General features: G+C 42.7%; 1 protein-coding gene across 5 annotated transcripts in view; it reads right to left on the reverse strand.

Moving 5' to 3' along the window:
* The window catches only part of DEPTOR (DEP domain containing MTOR interacting protein), a 127,886-nt gene that overhangs the window by 84,490 nt on the left and 15,468 nt on the right, over positions 1 to 27,928 (reverse strand). For all 5 annotated transcript variants that reach the window (XM_014580813.3, XM_025178687.2, XM_075920181.1 and 2 more), the window contains exon 3: positions 1,953 to 2,131. In XM_014580813.3, coding sequence (XP_014436299.2) covers positions 1,953 to 2,131 — 179 coding nt within the window. The remainder of the gene's footprint in view (positions 1 to 1,952; positions 2,132 to 27,928) is intronic.

Here is a 27,928-nt window from a genome sequence, read left to right on the forward strand (position 1 = left end):
CCTCAATTCCCAGGTTCCATAAATATCCAGAATTTTAATTTCTGAATCAAGCAGAATGTGTAGTAGTGGCACACATTCCGTCTGCATATATAGCCCTTCATTTAAGGTATTGTTTGTGCACTTCTGACTCTTTCAACTGTGCTCATGTACACATAGTTGCCTCTGGAGAAAGTCAACATTTGTTAGTTACAGACATTACTATATTCTCTGTTACAAAGAGATGAGGAAATTGCAATTTCAGATGTTGATTTTTTTTAACCGGACAATACTGTACACTTGAAACAAAGGGCTTGATTCTCCACTGCCTTGTACATTGGACATTTTGTACCTATACTTTATATAGATGTAAAATGAGTATATAAACGTAATAACTGATAATGGTTTGCAGGGCTCGACAAATAATACAACCTACTCACCCGTGGCGAGTAGATTGTAACCCAGAAGAGCCGGGTTCAGGCGATCTGCACATGCGCAGAACGATCTGTGCATGCGCAAATCACCGCACAGCGCAGCTGGCAAGCGGGGCTTGCCGCGGTTCGGCGAGCCCTGATGGTTTGTATCCTCATTTTATAAACAATGCATGTGACTTCCAATACATCATTATTATAGAAATGAAGTAAGGGGTCACCATGACACAGAGCAAGAGAAAAGATCCAGAACAGATTCAGTTTATAAAGAAAGGATGTTGCATCTAATGTATCTCACTACAGTCACTAAGGGAGAAACCCTCCCTTTTAACAGCTCCAAGTCCAGATGGTCAGAAATAACATCAGAGGTGTTCTAGACAGCAGAATCTCCGCTGAAGGACAGTAGAAGTGCAGGAGATGTGTAGCCATTGAGGCAACAGTGCTGTCTGAAGCAAGTGCATCCTTCTTTGCGGAGGAAAATGGACAATGGTCATAAAATCATAGGGCTAAAAGAGATCTCAGGAGGTCACTGTGTTCAACCCCTGCTAAAAGCAGGACCAATCCCAATTAAGTCATCCCAGCCAGGGCTTTGTCACACTGGGACTTAAAAACCTGTATGGATGGAGATTCCATCACCTCCCTAGATAACCCATTCCAGTGCTTCACCACCCACCTAATGAAATAGTTTTTCCTAACATCCAACCTAGACCTCCCGCACGGCAACTTGAGATCATTGTTCCTCATTCGGTCATCTGTCACTACTGTGAACAGCCTCTCTCCATTTTCTTTGGAGCCCCCCCTTCACGTAGTTGAAGGCTGCTATCAAATCCCCCCTCATTCTTCTCTTCTACAGACTAAATAAGCCCAAATCCCTCAGCCTTTCCTCATAAATCATGTGCTCCAGTCCCCTAATCATTTTTGTTGCCTTCCACCGGACTGTCCAACACATCCACAGCCTTTCTATTACAGGGGCCCAGAATTGGATGCAATACTCCAGATGTGGCCTCACCAGTGCTGACTAAAGGGGAATAATCACTTCCCTAGATCTGCTGGCAATGCTCCTACTAATGCACCCCAATATGCCATTAACCTTCTTGGCTATAAGGGCACACTGCTGACTCTCATCCATCCAGTTTCTCATCCACTGTAATCCCAGGTCCTTTTCTGCAGAACTGCTGCTCAGCCAGTCAGTCCCCAGCCTGTAGCAGTGCTTGGGATTCTTCCATCCCAAGTGCAGTACTCTGTACTTGTCCTCGTTGAACGTCATCAGATTTTTTAGCCCTGAGTAGTCATGGTTCTGTTGGCTCCATCCTTACATCTCTATTAGTCACCCCTATACATTGGCATGAACAGGAGTCCCCATGAAGCAGAGATGTGCAGGGCACAGAGTATAAGGACTTCCCTTTCCATGGGAATGACCGAACCCTGACTTGCCTATATACAGCAGAATAATCGGAGGCCTTCTTCAATTGCAGAAGAAAGGTCGAGTATCACAGTTACCAAGAAAAAAATTAAAACAATTGGGGCTACTGCTATTTAACTCACCATGATGGATAATGCTGTGATCCAATAATTTCTGCACCAGTTTAATTGCTGTCTCTCTGTCTGAGGCTTCTTTGCGATCCAGCAGCCAGTCAATCAACTCTTTGGCAACAAAACAGTTTGGATATGTCTTGAGATGATGCCTTCTATCTTTAATTACCTTTTCTTCATGCAGTCTGAGCCTGTGGGTTAAATCACACTATTAATAACATCTGCAGAGAAACTATATAACCAAAGAAGGAAAAGACTCCTTCATATATAACATTCTACTGCCCGATTGCCACACAATTCACATGGAACCCAATAAATACTATGCCTAATTATAAAAATGTATAGTGGCAAGCCTGTTGAAAGGCAAAGAATACAAACACAAATTGTCATCTCACCATTTTCATTTTCAGCTGAAAAAGGACAAAAAAAGCAGAAAAAGAAACAATATCAATGATTATTTTAAACCCAGCACATGGAGATTTTTTCCGTTCCAGTGGAAAATAAACAGGAGGAGAAGCAGATGTAATGCTCAGTGTAATCTGCTAAACATATGAATGCATGCTCCAGTGTGTCAATACAATTACATTTTAACACTTTGGTGTCAGTTGAAACTAATTCTCCCACATTCCCTTTAATATGCTTGATACTACTCCATTATTTTTTGAGAAAGCCACTTTCAATGATTCATTAACCCCACTCACTGGACTCAGCAGCAGTTTCTTTGTAGTATAATTCTTTTAATTTCCACTGGTTATGCAACTGCATTTTATCTACGCTACATACTAGGTACAGAGGCTGCTATTTAGAAGTCAGTATCTAGACAGTTTCCACACAAAGCTGTCTAACAGCAGCTACTTCCTTTCCCATGGGAAACGGAGCTCTGAAGTCTGCAAAATCCCACCCATATCTGGACTGATCAGAGGAAGTAAAGGTCTCTTTATGATTAGTCACTTTTCCAAATGAATATTTATTTTATATTTATCTGTTTGTTATCTATTTTATTTATACCAAAACAACAGGCAGAGATTTTGCAGATGTTTTAATTGTTTATTACTTTTTACTTTTAATTAATAATTTTACTGATAACTACTGAATTTTTATAGTCCCATTTATCAATAACTATGAAGAAAGCACAGGAGCCTCTCAGTAGAGCACATCATGGAGGGGGGAATCTTAGACTCCAACTGCAAAAACTTACACACATTTAAGTTTATGTGCTTTCAATGAAATTCTGGCCACACTGAAATCAATGGAACCATTGCCATTTACTTCAATGGTGCCAAAATTTCACCCTAAAAATAGTCTCAGTGACTTCAGTAGGGCTATGTGCAGGCATAGAAGGGCTTTTCTCTGAAAACAAGTAGCAGGATCAGGACCTAAATAGGCAGAACAGTTGCCAGAAATACAAACCAGTGCAATATGAACAATAGTTATTCCTCACTAACTAATCTGGTTTAAAATATTGCAGCACCTCAAAATCTTCAATGTATTTACCTTCACAGTGCTTCTGGGAGGGACAGCAGTGCTATTATCCCTATTTTGCAGATGGAGAACCAAGGAACAGCAAGGCAAGGTCACACAGGTGGTTGAGTGGAGAATTGGACCTTGGCCTCCAGAGTAGGGCCCTAACCACTAGTCCAGTGGCTCCCAACCACCGGTCTGCGGTCCAGTGGTGGATCACAAACCCATGCCTGCCAGGCCGTGGCACTCTTCCAGGTCATACCCCTGGCTGTGCACAAAGAATTTTAGGCGGGCTGCTTAGCGGACAGTTGTCCTGCCCTCATTGTGCTCCAGCTGGACCTGGGGAGCATTGAGGCTGTCCTTATTGGGGCAGCCTCGGCAGGCAAAATGCTGTGGCCGACTGGCCAGACCACGTGGCAGTGGGCAGCTGCAAAGCTAGAGCAAAGGGGGGCAGCCACCCACTGCCATGCAGCTCAGCCAGCCGGCCATATTGTTCCGCTCACCAAGGCTGCCCCAGCAGAGGCAGCATTACCGTGCCCCGGCTGCTCCTGAAAGGTTGATGCAGATTTGGTTCTTTTTGATTTTCGATTCTTTGATTTTTTTTTTCCAGCTTTGGCTTCTGCCAAAGGGGGGCATACAATGTATATAGTTATAGTTGATATTAACGTATTGAACTGGACAACAAAACTTGAACCTTTCAGCAGGGCCAGCCCAAGCCATGTTGGCGCCCTGGTCCCTAAGGGTATGTCTACACAACCCCGCTAGTTCGAACTAGGGGGGGTAATGTAGTCATACGGAGTTGCAAATGAAGCCTGGGATTTGAATTTCCCCGGCTTCATTTGCATAAAGCCGGCCGGCGCCATTTTTAAATGCTGGCTAGTTCGGACTGCGTGCCGCGCGGCTACACGCGGCATGAACTAGCTAGTTCGGATTAGGCTTCCTATCCGAACTAGCTGTACGCCTCGTGGAACTAGCTGGCATTTAAAAATGGCGCTGGCCGGCTTTATGCAAATGAAGCCGGGGAAATACAAATCCCGGGCTTCATTTGCAACTCCGTATGACTACATTAACCCCCCTAGTTCGAACTAGCGGGGTTGTGTAGACATACCCTAAGTGCGTGGCGCCTCCGGGCGCACGGTGCATGGCCCCGCCTCTGGGTGCACAGTGCATGCGCAGGCCAGCCCACGGGGAGCGTGGGTGGACTCACAGTGCATGCACTGCCCAGTCGGCCTGGCCACTGCCGAAGGCACGCAGCCCGGGGCCACCCGGAGAGGGCTGCGCCTAGCCATGCAGGGCCTTGTGACTGCAGGGGGAAGGAGGCTGCTGGCTGGTGCTGCGGGGGTTAACATGGCCCCCGCCCCGGGCAGCTGCTGCAGCCCGCCAGAAGCCGGGTGCCCCCCATAGGTTGGCAGCTGACCGGCTAGCCCATCCCTTAGTCCGGCCCTGCCTTTCACAGTATATGAAATTTCAGAGGTAATATAGCTGCTCTTCAGTTAAGGCTGTGCTGGAATTTGCATTGAAAGAAGAAATTAAGCCTAATTTTTTAAAAAATGAATGATAAAATGTATTTGGCTACAATTAGGATTAGCATATAGTCTAGGAGTGAAGACGATTTACAAGTGAATGTATTAACTTTATTAATCAGTCTTGCATGGTGCCTAGTTTTCAGTGTTGCCCTGTAATGCCAGACTGTATTGAATATATCTCAACATGGAATTTGGCCCAGTGTGTGCCATATTATGTGTTATTTTACTACCTCATTGGCTTCTGTGGATGGCTTCTGTGGGGGATCTGTTAAAGTAGTGCTTACGCACATAAAAAGAGATGAGTACATGTTGTTTAGACTAGAGGAAATCTTTGTTTCTTCTAAGATAAGTTGTTTCATGTATTTACTTAAGATTTATATAATCACAGCAAGGTTTTATAGTAATTGTGTTAGTGCCTTCTTCATAGCATAGCAATAGCTTGTTAGCAGCTGTGAAATGCTTGGCAAATCCTAACTTCTTTGCACAATCAAGAAGACTGCTTTAAATTGAACTATGCAGACTCTGTAACTGCAAATCCCATGTTCTACTCAATTATACCATCTGACATCCAAGAAAAATGTGTGTAAGCATTTGTCACAAAAATTAAAATGCTTTAGAGGGGAAGGTTCTTTGCATAAATTCATATTACCCAGGAGAACAAAGCAATCAACACTGGCTACGTCTAGACTGGCATGATTTTCTGGAAATGCTTTTAACGGAAAAGTTTTCTGTTAAAAGCATTTTTGGAAAAGAGCATCTAGATTGGCATGGACGCTTTTCCACAAAAGTACTTTTTGCGGAAAAGCGTCCGTGCTAATCTAGACGCACTTTTCCGCAAAAAAGCCCCGATCGCCATTTTCGGAAAACAAATCTGAGCTGTCTACACTGGCCCTTTTGCGCAAAAGTTTTGCGCAAAAGGACTTTTGCCTGAACGGGAGCAGCATAGTATTTCTGCAAGAAGCACTGATTTCTTACAGGAGGAAGTCAGTGCTTTTGCGGAAATTCAAGTGGCCAGTGTAGATAGCTGGCAAGTTTTTCCAGAAAAGCGGCTGATTTTCCGGAAAAACTGGCCAGGCTAGACACAGCCACTATGTAAGTGGTATGACAGCAAGAGCTATCGTCCTCCTAAAAGGTTTTTTCTTAATTAAATAAACCTTTCGGTGGAGAAGAGAAGTTATATGATAGCACGGAATATTTTGTAACATTAGATAAAAAGAGATTATTTTTTAAAAATGTAAAACAAAAATAAATATGTACTACTTAATAAAATACATTATTAAGTGCATAGGAATCAGCACACAGGTTTAGGCCAATGAATGACATGTATTGTGTACATACAAATGCAATGTAAAACAACACGTGACCTTTTGAAATAAATTACCATAACGAATATGCAAATATGTTAATTGTCATAATGAATATGCAAATGTTTCCATCCTGGTCCACCAAAAGTTTTGAACGAGTTTGCCAGTCCGTGGTATAAAAAGATTGGGAACCACTCCACTGGTCCACCCTTCCTTTCAATGTGATATTAATATGTTTTAGCATCACACTGTTCCTTTTGAAACCCACAAGGGCAACTAAGATGACTAAGGGTGTTAATGATGCCATTACTTGCGTCATAAACAAGACTTAAATATGGCTTCCACCTATAACTATCCATAACCAGCAGTATAGGAACTGTTTTGCAATATTTATCCTATTACTCTAGAATGAGATTGCCCTTCCCCCGCCCAAAGTTTGGCAACTCTGTAATATTTATGAACTGGACAAACCAGCAGGAGTGCTGGAAACTCGCCCTTCCCATCCCTTCTCCTTAAGGGCCTGCCCCTGCCCTGTCCCTTCCCCCTGGAACCTTGCCCATTCACTCCTCTTTCCCTGTCCCTCTGTTAATGGCTGTTTTTTGCCTCTCCTCCATTCCCTGTGTGGGTCAGGAAGGACTCGCCTGTAGAGCTGGGGCTGGAAGCTGCCAAACACAGGTAGGAGGTGGCCCTGATGGAATGACTCAGTGCCTCCCCAACTTGATAAGGCTACGTCTAGCCTGCAGCACTTTTCCAGGATACCTCCAGTATCCTGGAAAAGCAATGCCGCGTCCAAGGAACGCATCAGCTTTTCCAAAAAAAAATTCAGAAAAGCAAATGCATTCTTACACCATCCTCTAAACTTTATTTTACGAGGAAGAAGGGATGGTTCTTAAAGAGCTGTATAGACATGTCAAATTTCGGAAACGCCTCTTTTGAAAGAAAAGTGGAAAAAGATATGCAAATTGCAGTTCCCAACTTTCCTTTGTAGTCTAGACGTAGCCTAACTGAACTTTGGGTGTCCTGAGAGCAGATCTGAATGGACACCATTAGGTCCCCTTTTTGACCAACAGAAGACCTGGCCATCCATAGTGTGGCTTAAAAGACAATTTGACAAATACCATTAAAATGAATACTTTTGCGTTAAAAACAACATAGAAATCAATAGAACCTGCAAATCTGCATATATCCGCTTTATATCCACAGGTATCCACATCCGGGGACGTGGCTGCAGATATCTGCTGCTCATTTTTGCAGATATTGATATTAATTTTGTTTCTAGAGCCCTGCAAATTTACAGATATCCACATCTGCAGATTGTGAAATACAGCAAGCTAAAATATGTCTTTGGTTACAGCTATGATACCGTCCAGCTGTAATATAACATCTTACTGTACTTTGAAGTAAAAGCCTGTGTAACCACCACCGGGCAGATGTGAACCTAGAACTTCTGGAGCTGAGTATAAGAGCCTCTACCCTCTGAGCTAAAAGCCAGCTCATGCCTAGCTGCCTCTGTTGTAGAGGTCTCTTGATCTTAGCTGTTGCTATGGTCTACGTGCCACTGCATCGGTCAATGAACCACACTAGGTGTGTGTATTACACCTGCACTTTTTATTTAAAGACCCTGGTGTTATGTCCATTTTTAAGCTACACAGTCATCTGAAAGTACAAAACAGTACTGAAACAGCATAAATATATCTATATGCACACAGAGGCTTTGCTCGCCCTTTCACTTCTATAGATGTAAATGTAAATGAACGGAATTACACAGGTGTAAGAGGAGAATCAGGCTCTGATGATTCTTTGCTACTACATAAGGAGTTGATATGAGTTAAAAGGACACTAGTACCTAGGTTGATATGGTGTTCCCCAAGCAAGAGGCAGCATTTACACACAAGTATCAAATGGGTATGGGACATAGCTATTATTCCAGACATCACATTAAGTGACAAGTGTCTCAAGCCTCTCCTTTCCCAAGGCAGGGGTGGGGAAAACATGTGCACTAGTGCTGGGCCTAACTGGCTTGGTGTGTGACACCGAAATAGGAGCCCAACACTCCTCCGTAGCAATGCACAGCACTACTATTAAATCACAAAGCTATCCCTCTACTCTGAATAGCTATATGCTCCTAACTGTACGGTACAAAATCAAGACATTTAAAGAATACCTAGTGCTAGTCATGATATATAAGACCCCATATACATTTACTGCACCTATTTTTAATTACACAGAGCAGATGTTTGCACTCTGGCATTTTGAAAATGTTTCAGTGTTCAGCCCTGTGGATCAAGAACACAAGTATGGTGTCTCTAGTTATAAAAAGAATGGCTCAAGACCTACTGTATAAGTTTGATACACAAAGCAAAGCTCACTCATAAAACTTCAAATGAAGGTAAGGGAATCTGGATTTCAGAGTCCTTTGAAGAGTTGCCCACAGTCTAGCTACTGATGCTTCGCAACTCGACTATGGTAACTACCACAAGAAACCAACCTTCCTCACACACAGTATTAGACTATCATACGAATGTGATTCCTCATATAGCAAGTTGGCATCAAGGACATTTTGCACTAGAGGCCACATTCTGCCCTTCTTGAAGAAAAAAGTGAGAGCATTACAGCAGGTCTCTGGAACTAACAGGACAGGGAAAAAAGCATATACTTGTCTTCAGCCCTTTGAAATTCACGTCTGCATGCATTTCTCATATTCCAGACTCCAGCGAATACAGACTGTGCTTAACACTTACATATTTGCATGTAGAGGTCTGTGCTCACATATTGGTCTGTTTTATGCTAATCCAGAGCAATCTGTTATTTCTTTACCAGGCAAAACAAAACAGACTCACAGAGCCACCAAAATCGGCATTACTTAAAGGAAAAATTGATCTATTTGATTGTCAAACCAAAAACTAGTCACTAACTTCCTGGGCCAAAACCCTGGGCCAACACCATTCCCAGCAACAGAGCCACTAGAAACACAGGATGGTTCAGGGCAATTGTTGCTTCAGGAGGATGCAGAAGTGCAAGGCCCAAGGGATTAGTGGGTGGGCCTGATATTGGCAGCAGGGGTCAGGCCCACCCCTACACTCACCACTGGTGGCAGGAAGTGGAGCAACCCAGCTTCAGCCCACTCCACTATGCCAGCTCCCAGCATCGCTTGGGCGAAAGGGCAGAGGCAGAAAGAAGCAGGGCAAAGGTTTGGTGGAAGGAGTGGCATGGGGGCACAGCCAGAATGGGGCCTGAGGTGGAACAGGGGCGGGGGCCTCGAGGAATAGGGTAGAGTCAGGGCAGGACCCAGGGTGAAGGTGCCCCTAGAGTCAGCCCTGCCTAGCAGCATTTGTCCATTACATTTTCTATTAGAGAAATTGCCCTTTCAGAGATTGTCACAGTTCAGAGCAACTACACCTGCGTTCTCCTTCTATAGTCTCCCCAAGGGCACCAAATCTAGCTCCCAGCTCTCTCTGCTGTTGTAACCATTACAGGATAGATTTGAACCTGAGACGGTTCACGCAGAAACCGCTACAGCTTGAGGCTACAAAGCCCGCTCTCCGTCAGCTTAGGCTGTAGAGCTCCCTTGTTCTTATCTCTCGCTGTAAGTGGTCTAAGTGCCACTACATGAGACTGTGAACCACACTAGGTGTGCAGGTTACACTGTCAGCTGGGCAGAGATCTGCATCTCTCTCCCTTCTGACCAAGGTTTTTCAGATGCACAGCTTCCTGCCTATACTGTGATATTCCCAGCAAGCCAGACTGCCTAAAAGGCCAGCACCTGTGCTTTGCTTTGTCTCCAACTTAATTATCACCAATTAGAATTTATCACAGAGCTCTTTCTAAGGAAGCACATTTATTTTTAAAGTGAAAGGATTACAAAGAAAGCATATTAAAAACAACATAGGAAACCTACATGCATGCTAAAAAGCTTACCAGAAGTAATTCGCCAATCATATGAGGCTTCACTAGGGTAAGTCCTTCCAACCCTTCCACAAGGGTTGGAGCATCATACTCCCAATCCCCCAAACAGAAGGTTCTGCATGTGTCTTGTAACAGAAGACTATAGGGCAGTTTAGACTGAGACTGTTTATCCAAAAGTCCTTCCTTTGTCAGTCTCTGGAGAACCTAGATTGTGAGTAGTACCTCTTGGGGGGGAGAAAGGGGCACAACTTTGATGAATTGCCTTAATCCCCACTGGTTTTTGTTCCTGGAGGAGCTGTGGTAGACCTCCCCCAAGGAATTGAACAGTGTCATACATAAGCCATTCATAAACACAGTGAACCCCAAAGATGCTGCATAGGGCTGTATTACTTGCCATATCTTCCTCCTGGAGAGGTTACATATAATCCCAAAGTACAAAAATAAGGCCAACTCCACAGTACTGTAGGCCATCTGTCTAAGTTATGCAATTTCAGCTATATCAATAACGTGGCTGAAGTCAACGTACTTAGATCTACTTACTGTAGTATCTTCACCATGGTAAGTTGTCAACTGATGCTTTGCTATCAATACCACCTATGTTTCTCATTCTGGAGTAGTACCGGAATCAATGGGAAAGAGAGCAGCAATTGATTTATTGTGTCTATACTAGACACAATAAATCAACACCCTCTGGATCAATCACTGGCTGCCTGCTGATCTGGCAGGTAATGAAGAAATGCCCTACATAAATAATACAGTGATGTTTTTCAAGGATATCACAGGAAACTGGCATCTCTATCACAAACGTTTCTTGCATATTTCTTTGAAACAACTGATAAGGATGCTGACTAGTCTAGATGCTAGATCGGGGCAGGCAAAATACTGCCTGTGAGCCAAATCCAGCCCACCAAATCACCACATCTGGCCCACAGCCCAGTGGGAGACTCAGTCAGGCTTCCTGCCTACCCGGCCCTGCAGGCTGCTCATAGCAGCTGTATAAAGGAGCCATGTGTGCTACTGTGAGTGCTGCAAACCCGAGGGAACCCAGGACATGCTTTGCATGCTGCCTTTGCCCCGAGCACAATCTCACAGCTCTCATTGGCCAGAAATCGCCCAATGGGAGCTGCCTACTTGCAGGACAGGCAGTGCACAAAGAACCCCTCCCCTGGAGCTTGTGGTGTTCAGAGAAGTACATGGCCAACACAGCCCATGCAAAAGGCAGGCAGCCTGGCTATGGGATCTGCTAGGCTACTGGCTGGGCACTGCCCAGGTAAGTACCACCCAGCTAGTGCCTGCCTCTGGCCCCACCATCTCCTCCCTCCTGCCAACCCTCTGGACCCCCTACTGCAACCCTGCCCCATGTAACTCAATCTTTCTGTACCCATACCCCATCCCAGACATAGCACTCCTATCCCCTGCCTGAGGTCACAATCCAAACCCCTACATGCCCTCCTGCCCCCCTACCATACGTAACCACTCCCACATCCTCCTACACCCTTCCTCCAGAGCTGAATCCTCTCCTGCATCCATACCCCCATCTGGACTCTGCACCCTGCCCCAGGTCACAACCCCCTCCCCTTCACCAAAATTCCCTCCCAGATCCCACATTTCCTCCTGCATCCAACCTTCCTTTTGCACCCAACCTCATCCCAGACCCCGCATCCCCTCCATTAATATCAGAGAAGAGTACAGTCCTTGACCACTTACCAAATTCTTGGTGTGGCACCCCATCAAAAAATTATTGTCCATCCCCGTGTTAGATGGACAATTTATCACCTCCCAAGTTGTTGAACAGTATTACCTATGTTGTCACTTCATTTACCCTAGTGAAGCTCAGGCATTGTACAGTTTGGATCTGAAATTTTTTCAGACCAAAAGCATTTGAAGAAGTTTTATATTGTTCTTACTCCTTCACCTCTATTTTGCCCAGATCGGGCCTGTTTTGCAGACATGCCATCACAGAGTGTAAGACATATGGCGACAGAACTTTTTAAACAACAAAAACCCCAGGGAATGAACAATTAACTGCTGAGTGCTTTAAAAATTATTATTTTTTATTTCCTAATATTCATCAATGTGCTAGCTAGAACCCTCACAGAAACTGCACAAAAAACAAGTCACTACCCCAAAGAGCTTATCTACTAACCCAGATCCTGCAAACAATTACTCCTTTGTGTTGTGCTTCCTGTAATGATTAGTCTCATTGATTTCTATGTGACTATTCATGCTAGTAAGTGTTTGTAGGATCAGATTCAAAAGATGGACTTGACAGAAAAGTGAGGACACAAGGAGAGGGAGGAATTATTCATTACTCATTATTTGACATTTTCTATTCTTTTGTAAATGTAAAAGGGACACTACATAACACTATATAACAGTGTCTTCCCTAGGAATTAACCGGCAAATACTAGGTGGATTAAGTTTGTTCCAGGTTTGCATCAGCTTGTGATGTCATAAAACGCAGGTTTCAGAGGGTACGTCTGCACTGCACGCTTATTTTAAAATAAGCTATTCCGGAAGAAATATTCTGAAATAGCTTATTTTGAAATAGCACGTCTACACTACAGGGAAGACTCAAAATTAGTCCGAAGCAGGCTTCCCTAATGTGGATGTGCTACCTCAATTTAGAGCCCCAGGATTACTTCAAATGATCCTGTGGAGCTTTTTCAAAATAGCAGCAGTAGAGCGTCCACACTACCGCTATTCTGAAATAGCTATTTCGGAATAGGCATTATTCCTCGAGGAATGAGGTTTACAGAAGTTGGAATAAGCCTCCTGTTATTTCAAATTTATTTTGAAAGAATGGAATTGCTGTGTAGACACTCGCATTGCTCTTTCGGAATAACAACTGTTATTCCAAAATAACACTAATGCGTAGGTGTACCCAGAGCTAGAATGTTTGCCAAAGAGGCTACAGTGGAGTAAATAGTCACAAATGCTGGTCACAACCAGCATTCCCTGTAAGCTTAGCACAAGGAGAGTCAAATGCCAACCAGCTGATTAGCAGAGCACCCACAGCCAGCAACATACGTTTCTGGTGGTTTGCATCTGCACATGCCTCAGGACACATAACAAAATTTATTCTGCATATGCATGGGAAAAATTAGAAGGAACATAGGTCACAACCTCTTTTCTGCTAGGAATGACTGGGTTTGGGTTTCTGCCTAAACAAGTGGGAATCATTAGAGAACAAAATGGCATAGCAAGGACAGCCAGAGAGCAGACTGGTTCAGCACCCTCCCTCAATGAGTCCAAAAGAGATTGATGAAAGATTAAATTGCTTCTCTCCAGATGTGCAAACTAACGGAGGGCAGTGGCAAAAACATTGCCAGTTCTCCCTGGAGCTGACACTTGCCTGAGGTGCATGACACTCTGCTGGAAATAGGGAATGAATAATTTACTTCAGTGAATCTGTCCCATCACTTGGTCAATATTTACTATGAATGAGATTTTCATAAGTGCCAAGGTGACTTAGGAGCAAAAGGCTCATTATAAATTGAAACTCCCACTCCAGGTATCTTCATCATACGAGAATAAACAGTAAAGCAAAATAAGAAATACCTAAATATTATAGTTTTACTCTACATTTAAACCCTTACTCTCCCTCTCTTTTGCCAGCCAAAAAACATGTAGATCAATGAAAATATAAACATAGATGCCTAGGTGAAGGTATTCTGGAAATGCAATGTTAATCGCCTAGGACAAGCATTTCCACAGAGGCCTGCCAATTCTTAGCAACTAACCACTGACACTTTCCAGCTATGTGTTCCTCTTTCTATTTATGCCTCAGCTTTGAGACTACATAGTTCTGTTACCTGATATTCATAGCAGCTATAACAGTCTTGAAACCCGTGGTTTACACTAGAAACTGGATGAAGCTATTTCTGTTAGTGTGTGCGCTAGGGAGGAAATTCTGTCCCATGAACTAAACATTTTGAATGGTGTCTTCAAAGCATCTTCTGAGATCAGCTCCCCTCATGATGCCTGTCTCTAATTCAGGCACAGCCGAATCTGCAAAAAAAGTGGACTCTGGGGGCACAGAAAGGGAAAAGACATTCATATCTCCTACCAAAAAAGCTGCAACATACCAATGCCTCTGTGACCTTAAATTAGTCATTGGAGCTGCCTGGTTTTTTTTGTGAGGGAGAGGGTCTTAGTAAATTATTTAAGTTTAGAAGATAAATAAGCCTTGATACTCCAAGTGACTGTGCACAATCACACTCACATAGCATCCTACTGACTCCAATAGACTTGGCCCAGGCTCAGCACCACACCAAGATGTCATTTAGAGCCCAGTAGTAACAGAGATGTAGCCGTGTTAGTCTAGTCTAGCTGAAACAAAAACCAGGACTATGTCGTACTTTAAAGACTAACAAGATGGTTTATTAGGTGGCTCATCACCTAATAAACCATCTTGTTAGTCTTTAAAGTGCTACATAGTCATGTTTTTTGTTTCGTTTAGAGCCCAGATAACTCTGCTCTCTCCTACCCCAGAAATGAAGACAAGGACCACACTGCAATGTGGCTCCCTAAACAGGACTGGTAGTCTTTTCTGTCGAGGCCAACACTGTCTTTGTCGGTGTCTCATGCAACGCTGAGCACTGATTCTTGGTGTTTAATAAATAGTATTTATGGATATTAAAGGTCTGGCTTGCAGTTGCAAGCAAAGATATTTTAGGAGTCAGACCATTCAGGAAGCAGGGAAGTCCAATGCATTTTGTCAGACAACAGCCAGATCTTCAGAGCATTTTTACAGCTATTCTATGCGAGGCATGCAAATAGAATTTTTTTTTCTTTGTTACTCAATCATTCTTAGCCTCAAAGGGCTGAAATCATTCTTAGCCTCAAAGGGCTGAAGTCATTGGCTGGCTGCAATATGCTGAGAATTACTGTTGAAAAAGGAAAAGATAAGCCAGAGAAAAAGTACCTTTCTAGTACAGTGTATGAAAAGAAAGAGAGACTCAGATGGACAATACAAGGGCTTGCTTCCCCACTTGGTTACACCAGTTTTATTTTGGTGTAACTTTACTGATTTTATAAAACTGATAGTAGATAATCCAATTCTGTTCAGCTAGCTCAGGGCAGAGTCTGCCTTGGTTTAACCCCAACATCTTGGAATGAATTTCGCCCCTTATTAACAAAAGCAGGGGCAAGATATTTACTCCTTGATCCAGCAAAACATTTAAGCACATTTTAAGTTAAGCACATGCTTGTTTTGTTGGATCCATATATAGTGAGGTGCACCTAAAAGTGGAATTTTCAAAATAATTTGGTGTTGGCCTAAGTTTGGCCTGTTCTCATGAAGTCATCGTCAGTGAGTTTTATTGATGATTTCCAGACCAGTAGCATTAGGCTAATCCCTGCTAATCCCATTCTAAATCAATACCACAGTCTCAACTATTCACCAGAAAGTATCCACAAAGGCCAGACACCATAACCTGCCCTCAGCACAGCAACCATCAGCTGAAGTCACAGGTACTAGCACCAGCAATATGTCCAGCACAGTAATACCTGCCATCCCATTAACATTGTGTGTGGGCTGGGATTTTTTCTTCCATGATCTTCACCAATTTTTCCCCAGGCAGAATTATTTTTCCGTAACTGTTTCCTATGCAAAGTTATCACTCCACTTATTATAGCAATAAGTGCATTGGGAAATACTTTCTTTTTCAGCAGTGGAAGACCATCATGAATCTGTGCTAAAAAATCAGAGAATTTTCTTGGATGCTATGAAAAATCTTGTTTGCTCAGTGTAGCTCAAAAGCATGTCCCTTTCACCAACAGGAGTTGATCCAATAAAAGGAAAAGTCTTGTAAAATACACACCTAAAAAAATAGGAAGTGATTTTATTCACAAATTTGTCTTTCTTCACCACAGTATCTGAGCACTTCACAAACACAGCTGAATTTCGTGTGACACAGGGAAACTGAGGAATGAATAGATTTAAGAACTAGACCTCTCCTCCAGACCTGCGAAGTCCATGAAAGGGCAAGGGACAGTTAAATTCCCTGCACATAAGATAATGGTTTTAGTCTCTGGTGTCTTCCCATGCTTTCACATCCTTCCATCAACATGGCTTTTCCTGCAGCCTCACATAGAAACAGAGCTCCCATTGTGTTTTGACTTTTATAATACTTGATTTAGATCTAGATGGGTGAGATAATTTCTCTTATTGGATCAACTTTTGTTGATGAAAGACACTATGCTTTCAAGCTTAAACAGACTTCTTTTTTAAGTCTGGAAACATACTCAGTGTGTCATAGTGAAATACAAGGTGGAGCAGATAAGTTAACCCATAGAATCATGAAACACTAGAACTGGAAGGAACCTTGAGAGGTCATCAAGTCCAGTCCCCTGTACTCACAGCAGGACCAAGCACCAGCTAGATCATCTCTGATAGATGTTTATCTAACCCACTGTTAAATATTTCCAGTGATGGAGATTACACAATCTCCCTAGGCAACTTATTCCGGTGTTTAACCACCCTGACAGTTAAGAAGTTTTTCCTAATGTCCAACCTAAACTTCCTATGCTGCAATTTAAACCCATTGCCTCTTGGCCTATCCTCAGAGGTTAAGGAGAACATTTTTTCTCTCTCCTCCTTGTAACACCCTTTTAGGAACTTGAAAATTGCTATCATGTCCCTTGTGAGTCTTCTATTTTCCAAACTAAACAAATACAATTATTTCAGTCTTCCCTCATAGGTCATGTTTTCTAGACCTTTAATCGTTTGTGTTGCTCTTCTCTGGATCTTTTCCAATTTCTCCACATCTTTCCTGAAGTGCAGTGCCCAGTACTGGACATAATACTCCAATTGAGGCCTAATCAGTGCAGAGTAGAGGTCTTGATATATGAACAATGATTGCCAAACAACCTGTTCCACTTTGCATTTAGCTGTTACACAGTGTAAGCTCAAAAACTTGTTTCCCTCACCAACAGAAGCTGTTCCAATAAAAGATATTACCTCATCCACCTGATCTCGCCAATATCTTGGGACTGATATAGCTGCAAGAACACTTTTGCACACATCAGAAACCTAGGCAGACTGGTAAATCAACATTCTTTTATCTTGAACAAAATTGATAATCAACTGTGCCTGGTTACATGATTTAAACATTTTAGTATATACATACAATTTAATTATTACCTGTACATACATGATATAGAGCTTGTAATAATTAGTTTAATATCAGCTTTCCTTTGATAACTCATGTGACATTCTTCATAGTAGGTAAATACTATGACAGCAATGTGTTAGGTGTAGTGATTGTCAGCCCCCTGTGTTCACTAGTCCATGTCAGCAACTAATGGGCCTTTGTGTCAGAGGGTCCATTCTCACATCAGACAGTTGGGAAGAGGGTGAGTTTCAGAACACTAAGTTTCTGAAAACTATGTAGTGGACTATGTATTCCCTCAGGCATGGTGGGAGAGGGAAGGTGTTTCCTCCCACTCCCTCTCTGAGGGGAGGTTCAGTTCCACACAACTTTTAAAGCAGAGCAGTTCTGAACAAGCAGAAGATCGTCTCTGCTGCAACTGATCTTCCAGAGTTTAATTTAAAGAGTCTAGTTAAGACTCGCTAAATCAAACTCAGGAGTCCCCACCAACAGCTAGTATTCCTGCTCTTGAAAGGAGTAAGGGAAACTGACAGGAGCATTTGCTCCCATCAGCCTCCTGCTGTGGAGACAGCCCCAAGCTCAGCTTAAGGTAAGCCAACTCCAGCTATGTATTCTGTGTAACTGGAGTTGCGTACCTTAAACCGAGCTTCCAGGTCTAATGTAGATCTGGCTTAAGTTATTTGACCAATGTTCGCTAGGAAAACTGGGGTAAAGCTGGGACTAGAATCTCTATCAGGCTTTAACTGTAAGACCATCCTTCCTCTTTAAATACACTTCTGTCTAAACAAGAGGTAAAAATAAAAAGACCTCTGTGAGTAGTTGCTTTGGGGCACAAAATTAATGATGGAAGCTAGAGCCAGATCTTCAAAAGCATGTTATCTGATCTCACGAAATGATATTTTTCCTACCCAGTTTCAAGGGCTACAACAGATTGTCACATAAGAAGCCATACACGGGGCCTGCAGCCCAGAGGTCTGGGATGGAAGTTTCCATCCTTGGAGTACACAGCCTAGTACAGCCTTGAACCCTGCAAATGCAAACACCAGATGGCCCTTATGGGCCACAGTTGAGTTGGGAATGTAGTGAGGAATAAATCACGTTGACCTTGACTATAACTTCATGAGAATGCTAAGAGTGGCGTGGGGCTCATACACGCAAACACAGTAAACAACTGTGATATAGTGTGGGAAGTCCCCTGCATGGTGAGTTTAACAAGGGACCTAGACCTCGGAGGGTGCCCTGGATTCTCCTCCTCAGCTGGAGCCACGTTGACCGCAGCACTTAAAGCGAGGATAAGGGTCAAGACTCCCCGCAGCAGAGGATGTAAGCATTCCAAGTGCCTTTTACTCTTATATGCATTGCTCTGTAGTGCTTGCTGATGTGCACTCTGTAATAGCTGTTTAACAACAATTCAGCAACATTAACTCTGTAGCAGCAGTGACGTAGTGAGACTAATAAAACTAGCTATCCCTAATCGACTCTGTGTTGAAGCGAATCCATAATCATGTGCGTCCATGGCCCTGTGATTTGACACAGTCAAAAGAGCTTCATATTACAAGAGTAGTTAAGACTAGATTATTTTAATGTCTAATTTACCTCTATACCAACACAGAACTCTAAGGGTATGTCTACACTACCCCGCTAGTTCGAACTAGCGGGGTAATGTAGGCATACCGCACTTGCAAATGAAGCCCGGGATTTGAATTTCCCGGGCTTCATTTGCATAAGCGGGGAGCTGCCATTTTTAAAACCCCTCTGGTTCGAACCCCGTGCAGCGCGGCTACACGGGGCACGAACTAGGTAGTTCGAACTAGGCTTCCTAGTTCGAACTACCGTTACTCCTTGTGAAATGAGGAGTAACGGTAATTCAAACTAGGAAGCCTAGTTCGAACTACCTAGTTCGTGCCCCGTGTAGCCGTGCTGCACGGGGTTCGAACCAGCAGGGTTTTAAAAATGGCGGCTCCCCGCTTATGCAAATGAAGCCCGGGAAATTCAAATCCCGGGCTTCATTTGCAAGTGCGGTATGCCTACATTACCCTCCTAGTTCGAACTAGGAGGGTAGTGTAGACATACCCTAAATGTTTCATGTTAGTAAACTAGTTTATTATACAGTGAGTAACTTTGTTTAGCAGAGTCTCAGAAGGGTTAGTCTGTAGCTTTAAATACCACAAGTAGTCCTGTGGCACCTTAGGCCTGGTTTACACTAGGGAGTTATTTCGAAATAACAAGCAGAGCATCCACACTACCAATCCTGTTATTTCGAAATAAGGAGCTGGTTATTTTGAAATAATAACCCCTGCTTTCCTTGGGAAATAAGCTTATTTTGAAATAATTATTTCAGAAGTTATTATTTCAAAATAATTTCCTAGTGTAGACATGCCCTTAGAAACTAACAAAAATATGTATAGTATCATGATCTTTGGTTTTGCCCACAAAAGCTGATGATACTATATATATTTCTGATAGTCTTTAAAGTGCCACAGAACTACTCATTGTTTTTGTTTAGCAGAAACATTTAATCATCAGCTGACAGACAGAAGTATTAGTCACAAAATAATGTGATGTGCTACAGATAACAATAAGGGCTTTATCAGTTTAAAATGAGAAACTATAATTTGAGGTTTTCTACACTCATAACAATTCAAATGATTATTTTTAAAAAGTGTTAGTGTGACGGTAGAGATTTCTTACAATGAAGGTATGTACAGTGCTCTTAGAGCAGCTCGAGTGTTGCAACAAAGCCATCTATTGACCGTGCTTCATATTTTTGGTTGCAACTGACATTCTAGATGAAAGAATTCTTTTTCCATGTTTACTATGGCTGCAGTTATTACATTTTATATTAATTTCAGATGGCACCATTAAAGCTGTAGAGCAAAAAAATTGCTTACTAGGACAACTGTTCTATATTGAAATATTTATATGGGACAGATAATGCCAAGTTTCTCCTGCAAGATACTAAGCATCCTCAGGTCTCTTGGACTTTCACACCTTCCCTAGTTGGATCTTATACGTCTAAACTTTAAAAAGAATGTTTCAAAATTGGGGGGTGTCTCAAAGAGATACACGAATAATCAGAGGGGTCTGGAAAACATTCCTGGCTGTCAGCAGGTTGCCAGATGTTTTTACCAAAAATACTGAACACTCCCATCCCATTCCCCCCACCAAAAAAAAAACACTAGGGAAAAAAATTCTATTGAGAAAAAAAAGCACCCTGAGAGTTATTAAGCAAAAAAAAAATTATTTTTTTTAAAGTGTGGACCCTTTAAGAAATGCCTTTGAGGCTCTTTGGCCCTAAAAGGCTGCCGCCATCTATCCGCCATCTTGTCTCCCTGCTCTGGGCCAGACAGCTCCCCTGCGGGACCAGGTAAGCACCCAGGATTTTTAGGTGTTCGGTATTTTCTGAATTTTTTTTTTTTACCAGACAGGAGGCAAAAATACCGGACTGTCTGGGTCAGTACCAGACACCTGGCAACCCTAGCTGTCAGAAACAATTTAGTTTATCATAATGATTATTTGATCTCAGTGTTGAAGTACCTGCACAGAGAGAACATCTCTGATTTTAGGCAGCTCTTTAAGCTATCAGGAAAAAGCATAACAAGATCCAGTGGCTGAAAGTTAAACTTAAAGAAACAAGTCAAACTGGAAATATGATGCAACTTCTTAAACAGTGAGGGTAAGCAGCCATTGGAACTGATTACCAAGGAAAGAGGCTCATGCATCATCAGCATGCTGAGCTAAACTGACATAGGGAATAGAGAGCAATTTAAATGGGGATGGGTATTTGAATTTGTCTTTGAAAACTTTACATCCAGAATAAATAGCTTTCTAAAAGCTATGCTGCATGTCATCCTCAACTTATTGGGCTTGATAGTGCCCACTTAAGCAGGGAAGAAAAGACTATCCCTCCTCTGTATGATTTACTGACCAAATTGAGGTATGTTAAAATATGTTTTTTTGTGTAAATGTGCACCCGCTGAAATTTTCTGCAGATACATGTTTACACACAGGAGGAGCTGGAGGGAGGCGGGAGCTGGTGCTCGTAGGGAGCCAGCTTTTAAACTGGCTCCCGCCCCTCCCCCTGCTCTGCTGCCTCTGTGGGAGGCAGTGGGGAGGAGGGCTGCATGTAACCGAGAGGGGTTAAATCGATGAGCCTAGGCTTATCGGTTAACTGTATACTGGGCTACACATTCACATCGCTATCCAAAATCCTCTTACCTGAGGTACGCAGGGCTCAGATTAAATAATCACAACGATCCTTCTAGCCTTAAAATCTCGGTGTTTTATCCATATTCTCCAACAGTAGCTTATGCATAGCACTTACTTTGCATAAGGATTGGAAATTTGTTTTTAAATTATTCTTGCAGCACAATTTGACTGAAATAAAATATAATGTATCTCAAATCACTAACAAAGTATTTCAATATGGCACAGCAATCTAGGCAGTCATGTTATGACCCTTTTAAATTACATTGAGCTATTGTATTTGCTTATGAAATAGTTGTTTAGATATGTGTGATGAAGTGGAGATTGTATTCACTCTGTTCGCTTGTTATGTTGCATGTGATTTCTACTGTTCTGTAGTAACCCTGTGTGCACCTCAGTTTCCCTGGGCACTGCACCAATATGTAGATGGTCATGGGAATTTTGATGTGTTTCCCTCGTGTACACAATGGCCGATGCTTTCTGTAAGCTGAGCCTGGGAGATGGAGGAACCAGGTGACACTTTTTGCCCAGGAATCTGGACAAAGGCAAGAGATAGGGCTGCAGCAAACTGCTGAGTATTGAGTTAGTCTCGCTAGCTTGGGATGCAGAGATGAGGGGGCAGGGCCCTTGGCTTTGAGCTCCCTCTCACCGAGATGGATTGTACTGACTGCTACTGGTTTCTGTGCTCACAAGTCTGCTCTACACTGTATCCCTATTGACTAATAAACCCTCTGTTCTACCTGCTGGCCGAGAGTCACATCTGACTGTGGATGGGGGTGCAGGGCACGTTGACTCCCCAGACTTCCATGACAATATGTTACAAGTCAGAATGGTTTCCTGTGAAAGCCATATGCACCTGCCTGGGCCCTGGTCTACACTGAGGAGTTATTTTGAAATAACTCCCCTTATTTTGAAATAACAAGCAGAGTGTCCACACTACCAAGCCCGTTATTTTGAAATAAGGGGCTGATTATTTCAAAATAACAACTCCTACTTTCCATGAGGAGTAACGCTTATTTCAAAATACAGTAGATTTCCGATAATCCAGAACCTATGGGACCTAGGTGGTGCCAGATTATCAAATATGACAGACTATCAGGAGGTACTATAAGATGGTTATATATATACACTGTATACATTATATACTGTATATAAAGTGTTCTTAACCCTTTTTATTGTACATACTGTACAGTATACGGTAATATTTTAGGTTTTTTAAGGCCTTTTTTACCCTTTTTGCTCAGTTCAGCTGCTGCCGCTGTTACCTTGTGACTCATTTTTTGCTGAAGCTCACTCACTAGGCTCTTGCCATTTTGATGCCGGACTATCAGGAGTGCCAGACTATTGGATGCCGGACTATTGGAGTTTTACTGTAGTTATTTTGAAGTAGCGGTAGTGTTGACGCTCCACTGCTGCTGTTTCAAAACAACCACTTCCCAGAGTCATTCAAAGTAATTACTCCCCATGCGTCCTAGAGCTCTAACTCAAGCTAGCATGTCCACATTAAGGGAGCCTGCCTCGGGCTAATTTCGAGACTTCCCTGTAGTGTGGACATGCTATTTAGCAATAGTTATTTTGGGAGTTATTCCTGCAAAATAATTTCCTAGTGTAGACATGCTCTAAGAGACAAGATCAGCCAAAGACCCTTATCATTTCATTGTAAGTGCTAAATAACAAGAAAGAAAATGAATCTCTTTCTCTACAGAAACTGAGAACTACCGTGGAGAGCTACTGATTATGCCAAACACTACATTGCTTCCAAATGCATTTATGTTAAATGACAACAATGACTTGACTCCGAGATTCTGTAGCATCAGATTTTTTTTTTTTTTAGGGGATGGGGGTAGAGTCATTTCTATCTTTCCACAAATATTTTCAAACCACAAAAACAGTCCTGATTTACACCCATTTCCTTCATCAAGTTTTGATCCTCCAAGCATATTAGCATGTGAATTTAAGAATACTCAAGTGCGTGAAGTTACTCGCATGTTTGGTAGCATACAGAGTCAGGGTTTTAACTAACACAAAACTTCAGCTTTGAGGAAAAAACGTGTTAATAAAAGTTCCTGTTAAAGATTTTCACTTCAAATCACACACACACACACACACACACACACACACACACACACACGCACGCACACACACAGGAGGGGTTTTGTGCTGAGCTCAACACTTTTGCTACACCTGATTAGTGACATGAATGTGTACACAACTATTGTTGAGTAACTCAGTTACTTTCTTTTGCCAATCAGCTATCGAGGATTTTGTCAGGCTTGATTAGATCGTCAAACATGGTCACAAGTGGACTTGCTTTTAAAAGATAAGGATCACACAGAGGCATTTCTCCACCACTCTTTGTAATTAAATGAAAATATCCCCAGACAAAAATACACCCAGAAAAGTTTTTCCCATCATATTCAACAACTTGCCCTCCTTGCTCAGCAGTGTTAATGGAGATTTTATCTACAGCCAGGTCTAAACTACAGACCTGTATCAGTATGACCATATAGCTCAGCGTTGTGAAAAATCCACACCCCGGAGCAACATAGTTATACCAATAAAGTCCCTATGTAGGCAGCTCTGTGTCAACAGGAGAACGTCTCCTGCTGACGGAGCTACTGCCTCTTGGGAAGGTGGATTAAATACACCAACAGGAGAAGCTCTCTCATCAGCACAGAAGCATCTTCACTTAAGCACCAAACCTATCCTAAGACTATGGCCTTTCACTCATTGCTCTGGCTGGAATTGTCCCTCCAAACACAAAGGGGAGCTAAGTGGGTAGGTTCAGGGGCGGCCTGTCCATATAGGCAAACTAGGCAGTTGCTGAGGGCGCCAAGTTAAATGGGGCGCCAAATGGTGGCACAATATCATTGAGGGGTTTGGAGGTGGGGGCGCCGATTGCATGGTTCGCCTAGGGTGCCAGTTGTTGGCAGCTAGTCTAGAGCTGCCCCTGGGTAGGTTTCCTATCTTGTGGGGAGTAAATGCATGAACAAGTATACCAATTTTATTAGCAGAATTCAAGCATCCTGCTCCTTACTCTGAGTCCCAGCACCTGAATCCCATCCAACAGGGTTGGGATGCTTAAATTACAACAATATGCTGGCCTTATAGAAGACATCATTACAATGGATTTTTTGCCTGGAACTTTGGAAAGGTCTAAGTCTCTCCTCACCACGATACAAGCACATTACACGGGCCACTTCTGCAACTACTGCTCCATTCCCTGTGCTAGAATAGGGGCAAACAGTTCTTACATATTCACCGCTAGAGGTTTGTCAGTGAAAGTATGGCCCTGTGCCTGCCACCTACCACCAGCCTGTCCCAGCTCCTATTTCTACCATGTCATAAGCAGTGCTGGTCTAAAACCTCTACCTACAAGAATACTCAGTCCTCTTTGCACCTACTCTGTAACTGCCCATACCTCATGCACCAGAACTGTTAGAACTCCACTGCATGGGGACCTTTCCAGAACCCCTACAAGCTTCAGTGACTTTCTCTCTCAGTGTTTATTTTACTTACTCTTGAATGGGTAATGCAATCTTCTCTTCCTTCCTCTCTTTGCCCAGTACTGCAGTTCCCAGGAGTACAATAATTACTGGCCTTTTACATAGAACTCGGATGTTCCAAATGTAACAAGAACAGAATCAACAAGAAGGTTGTTATTAGCATGGGTGGTTTTTATTCTATACAGTTTAAGCTGCTTCCGCTTTTCTGAGTTAGAGATGAATGAAAAGAAATCCAATACATCTGTTAAAATGTTAATTTAGTGCAGCTCCAGCACTTTTAAGTCACTAACTTTCCAAACATCAAGTGTATGCAAGCAGTTTGTTTTTCAATTTTCCAATTTGGTCAATTACAGGAGACCCAAAGCACAGAGCCTGTCAAACAAAGGTTTTATATAAAGTCTAAAAGCAATAGAAAATTCTTATGATTTTATTCCTTACTCTAAACTTATGGTCTCCTCCTGGACACTTCCTTAAGGTAGGGATGTTAAATTTTGATTAACTAATTGAATAGTCAATGGGATTTCCATCAACTATTTGATTAGTTGAGAAGGACTAGGTGGTGTTCCACCTTTGAAATGTACAAGATTGAAATGCCATGTGGAGCCTGGGGCCAGCTGGGAGTCCCCCACTGATCCCGGGCTCCATACAGACACTTTCACTTTAAAATGTACAAGAGGCCCTGCTGGTCGACTAGTCGCTTCCCCTGCACTTGCAGCCTCTATTAGAAAGAGGCAGCAAGTGGGGGAAGAAGCGGAGGAGGTGCTGGGGGGAGCCAGCTTAAAAGCCCATTAGGGCTCTTGTACATTTCAAAGTTGGAACACCACCGCTGCACCCCTGCCCATTCCCACAGAGCTGGAGTTGAAGTGAACCAACTTTTAAACTGGCTCCCTCCCTTCCCCCCCACCCCAGCACTCTCTCCACTTCCCTCCCCTTGCTGACTCTTTCTGATAGAAGCTGCAAGTGGGGGCGGGAAGCAACTAGTCAACTATTCAGTAAGCTTTTGCTTATCAGATAGTTGACTAGTTGATTAGTCGCTTACATCCCTACCTTAACGTAGCCTTGCAGGTGCTGCCTTACCTCAGTTTCCTTCTTGGTTTCTCAAATAAACTCAGCATAGCCTTCGGACCACATGAATAGCCTTATTTGCAGGGGAATTTATTACTAAAAGTCTCATTACCATTAACCAGAGTCACTGTCCCTTCCACCCACCCAGTCCAATTAGCACATTCATCCCAACAGCAAACCCACCAACTTCAGTTCCAGCATCTCTCATCACAACTCACCCCAGTTCTCAATGTCTATCACCAGACCTCACTCCACTTCTCAGGCACAGCTCCAATGTCTCAGCACTGCTCACTTCTGTTCCTAAGTTCCAGCACCTCTCATCTCACCTCAGTTTCCAGGTACCAGTGTCTCTCACCCCAATTCCTAGTTACTGCTCCAGAATCTCTCCCAATGCCTCACCCCAGTATCTCTTATAACATCTCACCCCAGTTTACAGGTATGGCTTCAGTGTCTTTCACTAGTTTCCAGATACAGCTTCAGCATCTCTCACCACACCTCACCCCAATTCCCAGGTCTGGCTCCAGCGTCTTCCACCACACCTTACTCCAGTTTCCAGTTACGGCTCCAGTGTCTTTCACCATAGCTCACCAGAGTATCCAGATACTGTTCCAGCATCTCTCACCGTACCTCACCCAATTCCCAGGTCTGGCCCTGGTGTCTGTCACGACACCTCATTCAAGTTCTCAGATACAGCTCCAGTGATTAGGAAGGCTGTACTGAGGTAAATGATTGTCTTGAAATAATAAAGAATGACACAGATATTCAGCACTACTCATGCCTATATGGAGATCTACCCTCAATAGCCCTTATTGTGCCAGACCTTTGAGGACTGGCACAAAGCCACTCCCTAACATGGCCACTTTGCCTTAGATTAATAGAGTCTAAGGCCAGAAGAGGCCATTGTGATCATCTAGTCTGACCTCCTGTCCAACATAGACCACAGAACTTCCTGAGCATACTTCCTCCCTCCTTGTGCCCCTTGTCTTCACAAAATGGCATGTTAGGCCTTCTGTGACATGGTGGACCTTTCAAAAGCCCTTTGAGGACTAGGGTGAGCTACAGTGTTGCTCATATTGTGGAGAAAATAAAATATTCTTCTGATGACAAAAATCCACTAACTAATTTAGCCTGAATGACTTTATAATTCTCTTTTTATGTTACCCTAATTTTTAAAGTTTTTTAATTTCCATATCATTTCCTTCTTTAGACTTCTGTATTCATCATGTTCCTGCACAATGCATTTGGTGGGTGTATAATTTAATGTTACTTTTAGTTTCTTTATACCTAAATTTCTCTTTTTGCACTGACCAGGTGGCAACTACATCAGCTCAGGGTCTCCCTTCCCACTAAAGTAAATTACTCGCATCCAGCTGCTGAGCTCATTCAACTTGAATCCTTAGAAGTTAAGAAGCAACTAACTGCTTCCTATTATGTTGCACTGATTTCTAAATTATATTCTACAGTAACAAATTTGGGTAATAATCAGTCAGATGGATAATGTATACAGTTATTATGATCTTGATTGAAATTGTTCTACCTACTTGCAGAATCACTGCCGTGAATAATCACTAGTGTTCCTCTCTTCAAAAGCAATTGACGCTATTTGATATTCTAAATTTGAACAATTTTTATTGGTTACTCTTCTCTGACTTTAGTGAGCTTTAGTTCTGAAATTAGGTTTCCGAGGTAAACATTTCATATTCAAAATGTGCTTCTTCTGATTAATTAAATTTAAATCCACTGCTTCTGTGATATGTATTATATTTGTGCTTGGTGGGGTTAGGTTTTTCTAGGACACTGTCACTGACAGTGTGCAAGGCTCTGTGCAAACACAGGAATACACAGTTCATGATGCAATGTGGTTACAGCCTTTAAAGATTGAAAATACTTACACAGGAT

This window comes from Pelodiscus sinensis, chromosome 2 (assembly GCF_049634645.1).
Source record: "Pelodiscus sinensis isolate JC-2024 chromosome 2, ASM4963464v1, whole genome shotgun sequence".
NCBI classification, from domain to species: domain Eukaryota; kingdom Metazoa; phylum Chordata; order Testudines; family Trionychidae; genus Pelodiscus; species Pelodiscus sinensis.